Source organism: Myotis davidii, unplaced genomic scaffold (genome assembly GCF_000327345.1).
Source record: "Myotis davidii unplaced genomic scaffold, ASM32734v1 scaffold115, whole genome shotgun sequence".
NCBI lineage: Eukaryota > Metazoa > Chordata > Mammalia > Chiroptera > Vespertilionidae > Myotis > Myotis davidii.
The window spans coordinates 594,410-612,415 of record NW_006291010.1 but is presented as its reverse complement, the minus strand read 5'-3'; the positions used below and the strand labels follow the sequence as shown (position 1 = coordinate 612,415).

At 35.2% G+C, this 18,006-nt stretch overlaps 1 protein-coding gene across 1 annotated transcript in view; it reads right to left on the bottom strand.

The window, feature by feature from the left end:
- Nucleotides 1-1,797: 1,797 nt before the first annotated feature.
- Nucleotides 1,798-18,006, bottom strand: part of LOC102754628 (multiple epidermal growth factor-like domains protein 6) — a 113,460-nt gene continuing 97,251 nt past the window's right edge. Inside the window, exons 15-18 of the mRNA XM_015564186.1 lie at nucleotides 13,704-13,832; nucleotides 10,171-10,299; nucleotides 8,644-8,772; nucleotides 1,798-4,275 (exon numbers count right to left, since the gene is read on the bottom strand). Coding sequence (XP_015419672.1) covers nucleotides 4,124-4,275; nucleotides 8,644-8,772; nucleotides 10,171-10,299; nucleotides 13,704-13,832 — 539 coding nt within the window. The 3' untranslated portion in view covers nucleotides 1,798-4,123. The remainder of the gene's footprint in view (nucleotides 4,276-8,643; nucleotides 8,773-10,170; nucleotides 10,300-13,703; nucleotides 13,833-18,006) is intronic.

Below are 18,006 nucleotides of genomic sequence, written 5' to 3'. Positions count from 1 at the left end.
GAAACGGAAAGAAAGGGACATCGTCGATAAAATATGTCTGAAGTACAACTATTGGCACAAGGGACCTCTGAAGCTGATTTCTTCTAATTAATTTATTTTCAATGTGCATGAATCCATGCACTGGGACTCTAGTTTTATCATAATTTTTAAAAAGAAATAATCTAATCTTGTTTTGAGACACCACTAAAATAGCAAGGTGTTTTCTTTATACATAAGAGAATTACTTGCCTTATAATAAAACTAGACTTTTAAAAATGTCTAAAAAAAAACCCCTCTTTTATCAGTGAGAAACACGCATCTTGGTCACTCATCTTAGTCACTCATCTTGACCAAAAGAGAAAGCAATAGATGTCAAAAAAGAATGTGATAGTTGTCAAAAAAAGACAAATACTCTTTTTTCCCCCCCTCTGTTTCCATTACCTCAGTCCCCATGCTATCAGAGTTACAACACAGATTTAAAAGTGGACTTGCCTTTTACATTGCAAAAAATAATGTGGCTTTCTATAAATGTAAATAGTATTTTATAAATTAAAAATATATTTTACTTCCTATATTGGCATTAAAGAGTATAATGCCTGCTATGTAGATTTTTTAAGGTGATGTAGGATATATATCATTTATCAAAGTTTGACTGAATGTAAGAGAATTAATAGATTTGTGAGAAATAGACTTAGGAAAGGATTAATAAACTATAAAAGGATTGATGAACTATTAAATTCACTGAAAGGCTAAGAATGTTTAAAAACTCCGCACTCGTTGGCTAATATCATCTACTAGACTGTAAGTTTATGAGGGCAGGAAACACATCCATCTTGTTCACCACTATTTTTTTTTTTATGCCTCCAACAATATCTAGTATTGTCGACACTCAATAAATATTTTTGAATGAGTTAGTAAATTCAGGATAGCGTTAAAATATAGAAAATTGCTTTTTAGGCAATAGTTAAAAAGACACTAATGAAGGCATTTTTCAGTCAATAAGTGCTTTGTAATATTACCAACTGACCATTCAGATACCTAATCAGTCACAAGTTTCATTATTCATCAAATACATGTTCAACACTAGCTACCAAATTCATCCAATTCTTACATATGGAATTTTATTCACAAACCAATGCTCTACATTTCAAGAGACCAATATTGTCAACACTTAAGCACTTAATATCCAATTCTTCACATGAATCTTTTTGTCTGATGGGCTGTTGTTGAACTTTTCTCATGAAGTCTGAGCAATAAAATTATGTTTTGTGGATTTGCTTATATTGTTTTTAAGTAGAGGCATTATTATGAAATTTTCTATATATCTTTAATATATCTCAGTGGAAGAATAAAATGTTAATATTAGCTATTTGAAATAGTATTTTTTTCAAAATTTGAACTATTTGCACAAATATTAAAATGAACAATGATTAAATGGTGTTTTATATAGTACTGACAAAAGATTTAGAGTGAAAGAGTATGTCAGTATTTGAGAGAATATAAAAGAGGTATCTCCTGCCTTTAAATATATTTCCTAGACTTTAAATATTGATTTTTGTATTATTTTCTTTTATTTTGAAAAACTAAAATATAAGCAGGAAAAGTAGAAAATAGTTTCTACATGATTAGCTAAAAAGGGTCAAAACTTTGGAATTGCTTGAAATCTATTTTAAAAGCTCAGCTACTTTGATATTTTTTCTATCATAGAACCATGAAAAGTTATTTCAACGGAATTGCATACATAACTCCTAGAGTGCAGACAGTAGCTATTATTTGTTCACTTCATCAAAATGCTTTTTTAAATTCTTGCTACGTCTGTATTACCAGGTCCTGAAGAAACCAAGGTGAAAGAGGCCCTACCGAAGCCAAACCCTCTTTGCTATTTCTAACAAAGGAAATGCCATTCTTGCCACTAACTCTTGGAATGATTTCCAAGTTCTCTAAAAATAATTTAGCCTGTGTCAAATAGCTGTCTCATCTGGAAAACTCAATAAATGAGCATAGAAGTTAGAAAGAGTAGGGGGAATGTTAGGTGTTAAACTGAAATGGTATATCCCACGCATGCTAGATGGAAACTCCAAATTAGCCAGCACACTTCCATACATCTGCTCAGTTTTCTTTAAACTTGAGCTATATTATTGCAGAAAAGCATAATAATCCCCACTCTGATCTTGTATTTCAAATGAAAGAGCCTGAAACATCACAGCATAGGCACCTTTCTAAAGGGGTATTATGGGTGGATGGATTTCTTTTGGGGTCAGCATTTCTACATTCAAAGAGCAGATTATAGAAGGAGAGAAAGTAAGGAGTAATATGAAGTATTTCTACCCCATGACAATGACTCTAATTTGACACTGGACTTTAGTTTAAAGAGGACATGCCTATTAAATCATGCCTTACTTTTAAATAGCTGAGTTTTTTAAAATTCTGTGCAAATTACTTTTTTTTTGGTAGGCAGATTACACTTAACTCTGTCTGAATAACTGTTTACATGTAGAAAGCTCAGATAAATCCTTATGAAAGTAAAAAGGATACATTATTTATTTCCTCAGAAATGCACGTCACTGTGAACTATATTCTTAAGTTGAAGCATTTTTGAGATGCAGCTATTAAAATGATTTTTAAAATTCTAGTTACATAATTTTGCAAGGAAATTCTATTTGATAAATTTGCCGCTGTTACATTATTTAAGAGGAACATTTATTGTATGTTGGTTCATGAATGAAATGTCATTGCCTCTAATAATTTTCGGACATCTGATAGTGTCCTCAAGCAGAAGAACTGGAATAATTTTTAGAAGGAATAACTTATCACATGACTATTAACTTTTGTAGGGTGCCATCTAAATCAAGATTTTTCAAGGTGACCAAGCAGAAAATGAAAATATTCTGGATATTAAACATTTTTGTATTTTATTTTTTGATATGAAAGACAACCTATAAAACTTTTATAAAGAAAAGTGGTTACAGTAACTGGCATTAGTTCTTATTGACTGATATAAGGATGAAGGTGAAACTCCATTTGTCTATGGGTCATGTGATAGTACAAATATAGGGTTAGGCTATGGCTTTGCTTTCCCACTCTCATGATTTATTTTAGAGTTTGTGGTGGCATGGGGGATGAAAAGAGATAATATTGGGCCATTGACCTTTTGCCAAGAACTGTACTTAACATTTTACATAAGGCTTCTTGTTTATAAAAAGTTAAGCAATATGGTATAAAAAATTTCACCCAAAAGAAATCTCTTATTCTTTTTTTTCCCACCATGCAAAGTTTCTGGAAACTTTTTTTCTAGAGTGAGTTTCTCACCTGTTGTAATAGGAGACAAGATCTCTAGTAAGGGCGAGAAATCTGGTTTTCTTGTTTTATTCCCCCTGTTGGCAGTCACTGTTTTTATTTATTATTTATTTTTTCCTTGAAATGAAGGGAGTCCCTACTCTATTGGAAATTTGTGCCCCCACAGAGCAGGCTAAGCACCTCACCTTGATCATTTCTACTTACTTTTTTCCTGTCTGCTGACCAGTGATGAGGAGAACACCACTAAGCATTTTGATGATTCATTGTAAGTGTGCCCATCATACTTTTACCCAGATCTGTATGTGGCTAAAGCCTTAATAGTCTCCCACACCAAAAGTCATGTTCGAAATACAATACATTAACAACCTGAAGCAGGCTCAGCTGTGGAGCAGGATACTAAGAATAAATAGATGAAATTCTAGACATTTCTAAAGAGGATCCAGCTACTTAAAGACCACTGAGGTCTTCAGTGACTAGGTGTGAATATTTCAGTGCAGTCCAAGCTGAACTGAGAGGCATTTCTTACTTCCAAATTTAAATACCGCCTGTGCATATAAAAAGAGTTTCGTTTATTAGTCCAAAATGTTACTACGATTGGGATCTTGAAAAAATATTCTCTCTTTCTTGGGCATGTTCTTCAGCAAAAGAAAGTTGGGAAGGGTAGGCTGGAGAATGGAACTTCTACTTGGAGGCCATAAATTGGAGACATCATTTTTCACCTCACAACAGGAGAGGTTGGGCTGAAGATGGATGAGTAAGTGCATTTCCCTGCCAAAGTTAAGATGATAAACTGTGGGTGAGCCTTGGCGAAATTCAGTCCACCCACTGAAAAGCTGCTAGTGTTCTGTTATTGAAGATCATCCAAAACGTTTTCCTCACAGGTTGGACCCATTCTCTTTGAGGGGCAAGTACAGCTCCCATTGAGCGGGTTGCACTGGGTCCTGTGGACACATTGGCACGTCAGAGCGCAGTTAGGTCCATATTGGCCTGGCCTGCATTCTGTGAGGAAAAAATAAATAAATATAAAAGTAATTCAAATATGCTTTTCCATCACATAGTATCTTTACTACTATTTCTTGGAATTGCATAAGATGATAGACAAAGAATTCTGGTTAACCCTGTGGTATTTTTCCCCCAGGCTAGAATGCTATGTATTAAAAGTCAGGACTTTAATGGAAAGCAGGAAGAGGCTGAGGGGTGTCAAGGAAGTTAGTGACAAAGATGAAGAGAGAAATCAGGACAGCAACTTAAATTTCATAAGTGCCCTCTCAGAATTAGATTATTGTTATAGAGCTCATCGCAGTAGCATTGCAAGGGACATGGGGAAAATGGATTAGTTTTTGTGAGGTCAGAAAAAGGCAACACTCACTCAGGATACACAAATTTGTCTTCAGGTTGAAAACGTGATTACTTGTGCCTATGTTGTTGAAGATGACATGGCTTTACATTCAACTCTTTCACCTCTTAAAATATGTCAAAATGGCCAGTGATGCCTTGTGTACCTACTTCTGTAAAATCCTGCTATTTGTACTCAAGGAATGTAACTATTTTTAAGTTGAATTGCATTGTGAATTCAACAAATAGAGAAATGAGGAGAGAGGATTAAAAATATTAGCCTTATCAAAATAATTAAATGTGTAGGCTAAAGTTTCCCTCAGGCATCACACCCAAACCTGAGCATTTGGTTTTAGTCTGATGTGCAGCAGAAAATTAGGAGAGAATTAATAGGTTCTGTTTCTGAAGGATTGAGAGGATTGGGAGAAAGCCCAGCCCGCCCCATGGAAACAGAAAATGGGGTCAGATTCATTCAGTGAGAATGGGAAGTAACTCAGTTTACTACCAATGTTTAAGAATTAGAGAAACTTAACTTTTCAATAATGAGTCACCTAGCTCTAAACAGTTTACAAAGCAGGTCCCAAACACATTAACACAGTTGGTTCTAGCAAAACTGTGAGGTAGGCAAGACAGTGAGATAAGCTCTCTCTCATTGTAGAGAGAGAAACAGGTTTGATGTGGCTTAAGGGACCTTCACAAATGTTATGTCCCAGGCAAATGGCAGAGCTGGAGTTCTAAATTCTTATCTAGTGCTCATTCCTCAATCTGCACTCCCATGTGGGAAGGCATACCATGTCAAGCATATGCAAATTAAAGCCCAAATAAGGAAGTGGAGAGAGCTGGAAAGTGGGAAATTTAGAAATGTCAATGCAAATACTAGGATACCAGTCCTAGAACTGAGTCTTCGGGTATAATTTTGTAAAATATTTCTATAATTATTGCCTCAAAATTCTCTTGGCCAGGTTGGAGAAGCACCCTAAATACTCCATAAGCATTTGAATGTTTATTTGTTTATTTATTGCTCTCTTGGGTAATGAAGGTAGTCTAAGATACGTTCTGGCCTTCTTGCCTTAATTAACTAGTTAGATTTTAAATATGAGAAAAATGTGAACTTAATCAATTTTGCAATTCATTCATTTTGCAGAGCAAACAGTAATTCAATCTCTCCCTAGATGAAGGAAGAACGGGTAGGTAAAAGGAGCTCTGGAGGTGATGTAAATGCTGCTCTGAAATGAATCTTTTCTTTACATCATCAAACGTAATCAAAATTAAAAAATAAATCCTCTATGTATAAGTACCACATCTTCTTTATCCAGTCCTCTACTCAGCCGTAAGAAAGGATGAAATAGCGCCATTTGCGACAACATGGATGGACCTTGAGAAGATTATGCTAAGTGAAATAAGGCAGTTAGAAAAAGCTGAGAACTTTATGATTTCACTCATATATATGATACAGAACTGATATTTGGGAACACAACCAGCAGTGGTGATTGCTAGAGGGAAGGGGGTGGTGGGAAAGGGTCCCTAACATAAGGTGACAGGAGAAGATTTGACTTTGGGTGGTGGGCACACAGTGCAATGTACAGATCTTGTAACATAGAAACCCACACCTGAAATGTATATGTTCATTTTGACCAATGTCACTCCAATCAATTTAATAAATAAGTATTAAAAATAAATAAACAAACAAATAAACCCTAACCTAATACATCCACCCCCATCCAGTGTGTAGGAGGATAACTTAGCTTGGTGGTAAGATCTAGTTTTCTTGTTTGAAAAAGAGTTATGAGTCAGGATCTCTCCTAAGCAGTTCAGAATCTGATTTTAATTTATAAAAATACCACATTTTATGTTAATAACGATGTGTATTTAAGACATCTGTTTGAATGTCTGCAAATGTTAATTTACCAAGGGGGTGGGGAAATAATCCAATAAAAAGCTGCTACATTCTTTTATGAATTAACATTATGGCTGTTTAATAGGTCCTTTACCAGAGTTCAAATTAAAATGAGGTCTTTTATCTTTATAGTGCCTGCATAGACACAGCTGCTCACAGTTAATATCGCAGATGAACTGTGCCTAATTGAAAATAAAACTGCAAATAAAAGATCATGTAGTACATCTGTGTAAGCTGTGGGTACCCCCAAAGAGCTCATGACAAGAGAGGCCTTGAGGTGCCCACTGAGAATGGGCATGTTAATACATATGTTCCACTGTCAAATGGTAATTTTTCTGCAGATAAAAGTGACTGTGTGATACAAGAATTTAGTCCATAGAAAGTCCATAGAGTGAGGCCTTCATTTCCAGCCTGGCCATAAGCTCTCTTGGTTTTGAAGAAGCTAGTTTTAAGTCACCGCTGGGTGTTGTCAAACAGAACTTTCAGCAATGACGAAAACATTCTATACTGTGCTATCCAATACTGTAGCAACTAACCATATATGTGGCCACTGAACACTTGAAATGTGACTGAGGAGGTGAATTTTAAATTAAACTACATATAAATTAAATAGCAACCTGTGGTTAACGGACAATGCATATTGGACAACAAAATCAATTCCTGTTCCTTGTTCCTTTCTTTCCCTTGAGCAGCGGTATAGTGGGGATATTGAGTCTGGCTCTGGACCCAGATTGTCTGTTTCAAATCCCCAGTCTGCCATGTGTGAGCTGTGTAACTTTGGGCAAGTAACTTAACCATTTTGTGCTGCAGCTCCCCCATCTATAAAAGGGAAGGGCGGTGATAGTACAGGCACCTAGTATACATTAAAACGCCTGGGGTATGATACACATTCAATAAACATGAATGGTTTTCTTCAGTATTTGGATGAAACCACAAATACTATAAGCATTCTGCCTTCAGTGAGCATTTCATTGGTGACATGTATACTGTGGCTTTGCCAAGATGTCATGCTGATGTCTACTCTGACAGATTTAGTTTAGATATGACAAGGTTCGGGAACGTGTTTACCATGACTCCCTGAGGAATGCTGAAAAGAAACAAATATTTGCTGAAAACTGTCATGTGCTAGACCCTTTTCTGAGCCTTTCTTGATAAAAGATAAATAAACATGGATCGAACTCTCAAGAAGCTTGTAGTGCAGTGAAACACAGTGATTAGAGCTATACATGAAGCAGCTTTGCAAAAAAGAAATGTCAGCATCAGTAAGCTTCTCAGTTGGAAGATCCCAAAGGATTCCAACCCGATATTCATAACCCATTGGACTTATTTTAAAGGCCTATGGAAAAGGGAAGAAGGGATAGGAAAGAATATAAATCTCTTGATGAGCCCCTGAAGGTTCCTTATAGAGGACTACATGCAGACAGGCACACATATAGTATTGTCTACTAAGAGCATCATCACCCAACGGTCAAAACCAGACTGCCTGGGGTTAAATCTTGGTTCTGACTCTTCCTCAGCTCTCTTGTCAAGTAAGAATAAAAATAGAAGAGCCTCATTGGGTGGTGGTAAAGAGTAAATGAATACAAGCAAAATGTTTAGGATGATCAGTCCTTTGGGGTTATTGTGAAACATGAAACCTTTTCATCTAGGAAACATCCATTAAGTTTAAATAGTAAGTGATGAATCAATGATCCACTCAGTCTACTTTCTCCTCTTAAGATAGTCGCTAAAGATTTTGAATTTTACATTCTAGGCCTTTCTTCCTGTGAGTGTAAAAGGGGGAAAAAGGTTTAAATTCAAATTCCCAAGAATACTAGGAACTTGGTTCTCAAGAATAGTACCCCAATCTTCATTGCCTTATTTCTAGTGATTTTTCTGAATTGCTTTTGTAATCAGGATGTTTAATTGCATCACCTTGAGGTGCCTTCAAGGTGTCCTCTGTCAGCTGTAGTGCTGGTTTTGGTTGCCTGTTATGCAACAGCCACATACCCTGATGAATCATACTAAGGCAAGGTGACAAGCAATGGTAGTGTGATATTCTTTAATTGCATAATACTTTTAGTATAAAAAAAATGCCTGGAGATCTCTGTGTCACCCATGAGACAGAGGGGCATCACCAGGTACTTGGCTCATACCAGCTTCACATCTGGCTCCGGCTCTTCCAGGTGGGCAGAGGCACTTTCCAGTTACTGGGTGGCAGGAGATTTTGCTTTCACAGTCACAAAGATGCTGGCAATTGTCTCCAAACATTCCAGGTGAACACTCTACCAAGGAAAGAGAAATGCTGAAACATGAACCACTTGAACTTTCACTGATGTAGCTAACATGGAATTAAAGATAGAATTTCCTCAAGGTTGAGCCCCAAGTAGCAAAGTGGGAGGATAAAATGAGATTTGTTGGTTAGAAGAAGAGAGGAAAGGGTTTGGAATTCTCAGAAATCAGCTTCATTTTATACATGATTTCACACTCAGGTTTTAAATTGACTTACTCTGACACTGGTTTGTACCTTTGAGAATGTATGGAGGGCTTTCAAAGACAGGAACTTTAGGAAGGAAATAGAGTCTACTAGCCAAGAGTATTACTTTTAATATTTTCCCTTAAAATGTTATTTATTTATTTATTTATTTATTTACTATTTTCACAGAAGACTGTAAGCTCCACTATATCCCCAGAACATAAAAGTAAATAATAAGTGGATAAGTGAATAAAGGATGGCAAGAAATACTATATGTATAGCTCTGGTGACTTATGAGGATATAGTATGGGAGGAGCATATGAATCCTTTTTATTTATTTTTATTTTTTGTAACCTTGTTTCTTTCTTTTTTAAAAATATTTTTATTACATATGTCCCCCTTTTTCTCCCATTGACCCCCTTATAGCCTATCCCCCTTGCCCCAGGCCTCTACCACCCTATTGTCTATGTCTATAGGTTATGCAATTATGCATACAAGATCTTTGGTTGATCTCATCCCACCCCCACACACGAATCCTTTTTAAAGGCAATAACTCTGATATACATAAATTCAAGTGACCACTATCATCATATTATTATAATCATAATGATTATTATAACCCTATGCACAAGTCATACATAATATAGACTAAAATGATATTTTGAGTTGCATACCAAGACTTATGTATTCTGGCATTGTTTTGAATAGACTGATCAGTCCTTTAGGACTTTATAATTTACTATTTTAAACTAAGTAGCCCAAGTTCTCACCTCTATTTCCTCATCCACATTCATGACTGCCATCATTTTCTAGTAATAAATGCCTAATTCCCATCTTTAAATATTTTTCATAAAGCCTTGTATCTATTTTAATATCTTTAAACCCAATAGATAATCTTTTAAAATATTTTAATAAAATATTTCTCATTCAGAGGTACAATCTTTGTCCATTGAAGAATAACAGCTTTAATGGGGTTTGGAATATTAAGCAATTTCACTTAGGGGAAGGTAAAATTTTTGAACAATCAGAACAAAATCGCAGGACACATTGGCTATCGAGTGAATTTCTGTTGCTTTAATGTCCAAGTCAGAAGATTAAGTGACTATTCCATGTTTCTGATTTGGATTTATGTTTGCCCTAAGATAGAAAGACCTCACATTCACACAGAATTCCCCTATTCACCTGCTTTAAAATGCTCTGGCTATACCTTTTTCACACTGGCTGCCATGGAAACCTGCTGGGCAAATGCACTGTCCACTCGTTGCATCACAACTGGCTCCATTTCTGCAGTCACAGATGTGAGCACAATTCAAACCATAAAATCCAGGAAGGCATGCTGGAAAATAAAAATGTCAAAATGCTATTTTGGCTTTAAGAATAAATGCAGGGAAAATTAAAGGATACGCTGTAGGTCATTTGTTTCCCGGGACCAAAGAAGGAGATAAAAGCGTAAGATTAGAAACAAGGAAGAATTATGTGGAGAAGCATATTGACCGTAGTTTAGTCATACAAATAAGTGAGTGCACTGATCCATTTTTCTACAAGTAGTCTAGAAGAATCCATAAAAAATTCAAATATCTTCAAGTAAGTACAATTTATTTGCTATGATGTGCCTGGCAAAGACTTCAAAACCCTTGAATACCCTAAACACTTAAAAGAACAATGTTTTAAAAAGTTAGATACAGGTTAAATTTAGTAAGAATGGTTTTTGAGTTAAGTTATTTAAATAAATAAGTGAGTATCTGTGGATGGTGATTTATACAGCTCTTGATATTTGAAGTTTTGGGAATGGATGATAGAGGTGAGTATGAGGAAAAGGGGGGAGGGAGAAAGGAAAAAGGGGAATAAAAGACAATATGATGTATATATACAGTAGGTTAACATCATATGAGGAAGTTGAAAGTTAGATTTCAAAATCAGTGAAATTTAACCTTTAAAATACTTCCATAGATGGTCCATAAAGTAGAATTGTTTCTTATAAGCACAGTATAACTAGTTTTTCTTCCATATTTTTGTGGCTGAACAACAAAATAACTAATTAGTTTACCTTTAGAGACCATGTAATCCCAGCAAATGCTTTTCTTTGAATGCTAAAATTGTCATTTGTCCAGAAATATGATCACTCAAATAGAGATGTGTGAGAGCTAAGCTCGACTGAGACAAATATTCCCATTTCTTATCTTGAGTTTTCTCTAAGCCTTTGCTTACCACTCACTGCTAATGGGAGGGGGATAAAATTTCCTCAGTCCTTCAATTATTCTCTCTCTCTCTCTCTCTCTCTCTCTCTCTCTCTCTCTCTCTCTCTCTCCCCTCTTTCTCCCTCTTTCTTTGTGAGCCCAGCCTCCTTTCCTACAGTTAAATTTGCCTAGGCTTCATGTGCGTGACACTTCTCCAGCACGCATGGAGTTACTCAGGACAGATTCAACATTAGGAAAAACTCGCATTCAGGGAGCAGAAAAAGGAGGTAAAACCAAAAGGAGATAAGAAATGAATTAATTTATATAATACATATTCTTTCACTTTTTGATCTTATAACTCTTAAAAAAATGAATAACAGCTGGGCCTGCATGGCTCAGTGGTTGAGGGTCAACCTATGAACTAGGAGGTCATGGTTTGATTCCTGACTGGGAAACATGCCCAGGTTGTGGGCTCAATCCCCAGTGTGGGGCCTGCAGGAGGCAGCCAATCAGTGATTTTCTCTCATCATTGCTATATTTATCTTTCTCTCTCCCTTCCTCTCTGAAATCAATAAAATATATTTTTTAAAGAGTAACGAAAAAGATCAATGCAGGGTTTCGTCTATTTGTTCTTATATAATTAATATTGAGAATACAGAGAAAAATCAAATCTCTTTCTCCCCTTTATTTTCATTATTTATAAAGCTGAGATTATAAAGGTTGCCTTGCTCAATTTTTCTATTTATCTAAATAGGAGATCTTTCTCTATTGAAGACTAACATCTCTTGTGGTGTTTTGAGATATTAAAAAATTTCAAAAATTTTTGATCAGCAACAAAATCAGAATAATGCACTATATTGGCTACAGAGTGCATTTTTTATCACTTTAATGTCCAGTCAGAAGTTTAGGTGATTATTCCATAGATTTTATTTGGGTTTATGTTTGCCCTAAGGTTCCCTGGCTTGGAACTTTAGAGCCACTGTTGGTGCCTTCGTTTTCCTCATCTTCATGTCCAAATTAATTGCCCAATACAGTCAATTTTTCTTTGAAAATATTTTGTTCATTTCCTTTTTTAAAAAAATATTTTTCTATTGATTTTTAGAGAGAGAAGAAGGGGGGGGAGAGAGAATAATATATATACATAGAGAGAAGAAATATAGATTGGCCACCTCCTGCATGTCCCCCATCAAGGATCCAGTAAACCTGGGCATGTGACCTGACCAGGAATCAATATCAAACCAACAACTTACCTGTGCATGGGATGATGCTCCGTCAACTGAGCCACACTGGTCAGAGTTCATCTGATTTTCTATCCTAGTCCAGATTTTAAAGTCCTAGCCTATCACTATAGCTCTCCATGTGGATGCTACTGATGGCTCCTTTTCTTAATAACCAATAATGTTCTCACTTTACAGATTTATTTCACTAGAATAGTATCTCTTGTCTGCTCAAAATCTTTCTTGATACTCATCATAGGTGGGATCTGTAGAATGTAGGATGTATGTAATATGAAATTTATGGGCCTTGAATAGATATTTTCTCTCTCTCTTGTATCTCTTATTCCAATTTTGAAAACAAAGCAAACAAACAAAACCACAAGGTGTTTGCTTCCACACTCCCTAACCCAGGAAACCTCAGAATGGTTGGCAAGAGTTCTAAACCTCGGGAGGCTTAGTAAAATTTGTTCCTGTAAAATGTATTTGCCAAATACTAAAAACAAGTTGAAAAACATGGAAACAATTTCAAACATTGCTATTATCACTTCAGTGGCTTTACAAAGCCCTTTACTTTTAAATGATTAATATTGGTCAAGCTTTTGCCACATGCCTTAGTACAAATGCTTACATGTATCTTCTTATTTAATCCTCATCATACCTTTTATAGTAGGTGTTATTGTTATCTCCATTCTACACTGACGAAGCTTAAACTTTGAAGTTGATAGTTTATACCTCTTTTGTAAGGCAGAGCTAGGCCATATGCAATGAACTCTAGAGCCTACACTTTAACATCTTAATCTCTTGTGTTCCCATTAAGGCTCCCTGACATATAGGACAAATTCTTGTATAATTCTTAATTATTGTATAATTCTTTTCCTAATTTTAGGTGAAAATATTGAGTCTAAATGAAGAATTGATATAAATAAATACATTTAAAGAGAACCTGAAGAAGATTCTTGTAGAGTTAGGTCTAGATCAATACAAAACAAGTAGCTTCTTTATATTTTGTGTAGAAAGTAGAATATTATGTTCAAAAGGACCAGCAATCAGCTGACGCCTTTGAGTGTGTCTGCCTGTTTCTATTCCAGATGATTATAGAACATTAGAATTATTTTTGAACATTAGTTCCAGAAAGGAATACAGAAGTCCAATTATTTAATTATATCAGTTGTCAACATCTAGACCTTAAAGTTGAGCTATAAAATACATTGTAAGAATATACACTAAAGCATTAACATTTTATCTAATTTGATATAATGCAAATATATTACTTTTATTTTATAAATAGCTTTTAAAACTTAAAACTTATCGACACCATACCAAGCCCACTCATTTTATCCGCTTACCGTGTTCACAGTCTCTCCCATAGTAACCTTGGAGGCACTCACAGCTTCCAGAAAACCTGTTGCAAACTCCACTGTTCTGACAGATGCAAGTAAAATGGCAGCCTGGGCCATAATACCCAGGGGAACATTCTGAAAAAGGAACCATCCAAGCATTAGTTCTAGTTAAGACAATTGAATACTAATGAGTTTGAAGACAAAAAAATATTAAAAGCAGATGAATCATTAGCTAACCCAATAAAGATAAAAGACAGAAAGCACAAATATACACACCATTTTAAAATTATGGAATGATCATCAAAAGGAATAGATATAAAAAGTACAGTATAAATAAATATAAAAACCTGAATGAAATGGGAAAGTTACAGAGGACAACTTATCAAAATTATCTTACTTTGAGGCAGAAAACCTAGGCTAATTAGAATAGAACAACATTAAAGAAAATAGCAAAATAGCTACTGAATTTTTTAAAAATCCCATAAGACCTAGGTTTCACAGGAAAAAGAACCTTCTATAAACATTCACAGATCAGATCCTCACCTTACTATTTACACTAGCCCAGAACACTGAAAAGAAGGAAGCTTTCAAATACATTTTACTGAGTATAGCATCAATTCCAAAACCTGACAAAAATACATTAAAGAGCTCAATTTCACTTATGAATATTGATGCCAAATTCATAAAAATATAAATACATCGAAACCAATAGCAGACTATAAAGTAATATATCATGTCCAAGTTGTATTTATTCCAAGGAGGTAAGGTCATTTAATATTAGAAAATTCATTAATATATCCACCATAATTATCAGCCCAAGAGAAAAGTTATATTATTAATTCCATAGATGTATAAAAGACATTTGAAAAATAAATTCACTAAAATATTCAGTAAAAATATTGAGTAAATTAGAAAATTAATAGCTATATCTCAAATGAATATTATTATACAGTATTTTACTTAATAGCTTGAACAAATGGAATGATAGACCATGTCTATTCTCAGATACAATGAGTTAATATCATAAATATGTCCATTCTCCCAGAGAGTATAGACAGAGAACAACAAACAGTAAAAAATACCTGTTGTTTTTGTTTTTTTGCATCTGGACAATTTTATTATAAAGTTCACATGGAAAGACAAACAAGAATGGTGCCAGAAAATCCTTGAAAAATAAAGCATGAAGGGTGGCTAGCTCTATCAGTATCAAATATGTTTAATAAAGGCTTCATAATAAAAATGGTACTGCATTTGTACCTAAATAGACCAATAGAACAGAGCATCCAGAACTATCCCAAACTACATATAAATGCTTAGTGTTTGATGAAGGATAAATCTGGAGCTGGTGAGGAAGTTTCACTTGTAAAAGTTGCATTACAATAAATGAAAAGCCATGTAGGGGGAAAATGGATTTGTTTCTCACACAATTCACCAAGAAAAATATTTAAAATTGATCAGAGAATCAAATGTCAAAAAATGACATCGTACTGGTAAGTAAAACAAAATATGAGTGAATTCCTCTACTACCTGAGAATGGGGAATACACTCCTAAGTGTGACTCAAAATTTAAAAAGAATAAAGGGGCCCTAACCGGTTTGGCTCGGTGGATAGAGCATCGGCTTGCAGACTCAAGGGTCCCAGGTTCGATTCCAGTCAAGGGCATGTACCTTGGTTGTGGGCACATCCCCAGTAGGGAGTGTGCAGGAGGCAGCTAATCGATGTTTCTCTCTCATTGATGTTTCTAACTCTCTATCACTCTCCCTTCCTCTCTGTAAAAAATCAATAAAATATATTTAAAAAAATAATAAAGGGAAGAAAGATATATTTTATTACAAAAATAAACCAAACAAAAAAATCCCTTTGAATCATGAAGAACCCATTGTCTAAAGATATTCCCAAAGAAGCAAGTCCCCTGGGGTTCACACCCTTGTGCTGTTCCCTCCTATGTGGAACCTGGACTGAGCCCAGGACTTGCTTTAGAAAATCAGCTCTCATGTAAGAAACCAAATCATTCTGTTGGAGAATTATTCTGGTGGAACCCTCATGATGGGACAAGTGTCTTTATAAGAAGAAACATGAGTGTGCTCGCTCTCTCTCTCTCTCATCTCTTTCTCCCTCCCCACTCCCATGTAAGAATAAAACAAAAACAAGGGCATCAGCAAATCAGAAAAGAGGGCCTTCACCAGGCACTAAATCTGCCTGTCCCTTAATCTTGGACTTCCCAGACTCCAGAACTGTGAAAATAAATTTCTGTTGTTTAAGGCTCCTACTTTATGATATTTTGTTATATCAGCCTGAGCTGACTAAGACAAGGAGAAAGAAGCCACGTGGAGCAAAGCCTGGTTGGCAGATGTGTAAATAAAGAGGTTATCTTCTATATTCCAGCCCGGCTGAATCTCCAGAGAACATCAGCCCCAGCTGCTATCTGAGAGAAGGACCACTCAGCTGAATGCAGGTAACGCTCAGAATCATGAGAGATAATAATTCATGGTTGTTCCAGTTTCTAAGTTTTGGGGTAGTTTGTTATATGTCAATTAATGACCTATCAGGTGGCAAAATAAAAAGACAAAACATAAACTTACCCAAATATGGGTGAAAATTCATAACAAAGAGTTAATATTTCTAATATCTATAGAACTAGTATCATAGTAGAAAAAACAAAAACCTTATAGAAAAATGAGCTTGAGTTATGAACAATTTATAGAAAAAAATAAATGCAATAGATGCTTACCAGTTACAAAAGATACTTAATTTTATTCATAATACTAAAAATGAAAAATAAATATCCACTGATAGAACATTTTTTACCAAAATTTTGATAACATACTCTTTTGATAAAGTTCTGATGCAAGAGATATTCTATATCTTGGTTATGAGGATGCAAAATGGTATAAACTCTCACAGAGGCGAATTTGTCAATATGTTGCAAAATTACATTTGCATTTACCCAGTGGCTCATCAACTCTTGTATTATATTTGAGATAAAATAAATAAATAATATATAAATTTAAATGATAAAAACAAAAATTTAAAAAGGTTTCATGACAAAATAGGATAAGTTTAATAGAATAAATTTTAATAATAAATAGTTGAATTTAATTAAAACAATTTCATAAATAACAAAGGGTTTAAATGATAGGATCAAACGTTAAAATATCTTATTTCCCTAAATGCTGAAGTTTCCCAACTTAAAATTTAAAAAAACACACAACAAAACAATATGGACATAAAGCTGCTGTCTAGTTTTGAAGAATTGCTATTAATCTGATTTAGCAATCTCCAATATCACAAAATTGGTAACAGTTGTCTCCATAAATGAGGGAGGATATCCACATAAAAAAAATCCAAGAAAATGACCTTAAATACTAGGTTTAGAAGCACTGTTACTTCAAAGTGTCATTGTCTTCATATTCATGTGAGAAAACCAAATCACAGAGAGACTGTGAACTTCCCAAAGGCACAGAGTATGGTATGGGCCGAGCAGAGTTGGCATACGAGTCTGTCCGCTCCTATTGCAAGGTGCTTTCTTGTGTGCCATGATGCCGAATTTCATGGTAGTCAAATTCATAGTGAAGGACAGTGGGTATGACACTCATTGGGATAGTATGTCAGGACGCAGGTCTAAAGAGCCATGACCCCATAGTTAAAAACAACTAGGTACAAGTTTACTATCAATTTTTTTTTTTACATAAGGTGCCCCAAGTGTAGGCCCCTAGCAGTATTCTCACCCACACTCTGTCTCCCTGCCAGAGACATTTCTGTCTATGCTGCCAGAACACAAAACCATCTCCTACAAAAGTGAGCTCTTAAGTAGGGTGCATGCTCTCCAGTATTGCACAAAATAATCAACTGCGGTTTGGAAAGAAGAATTAGAACTATCAATCTTTATCTTTATCCATTCTCTAGCAATTTAAACCTTTATATATGTTTTATGGTATGCATAATATATTAGCTGAGAAGCACATAAATGTCACTTATGTGTAAAAAATATATTTACAGTGGTAGATGATGATATTTTCCTGATGAAATAAAGTTTGGAGTCCTCTGTGCCCAGAGTCCTCTCCTTCACCCCTGGCTCTGCCCAGGGCCCCGCATCCTCCAGCCTGCCTGCCTCAAGGCTTCATCCCAGCAAGATAATTAGTTTTGTTATTAGTTCCTGTTTTATTGCTTTGTGATCATCGAATGTCATGAATTATATTTTTTAGAATTGCTTGAGTTTCTTTTTCAATTTTTGTGAATGTTCAATGGATACATTTTCAGTGGTGGTTGAGGTCCTTTAACCTCATTCCAAGAAACTCAGGGTTCAGCA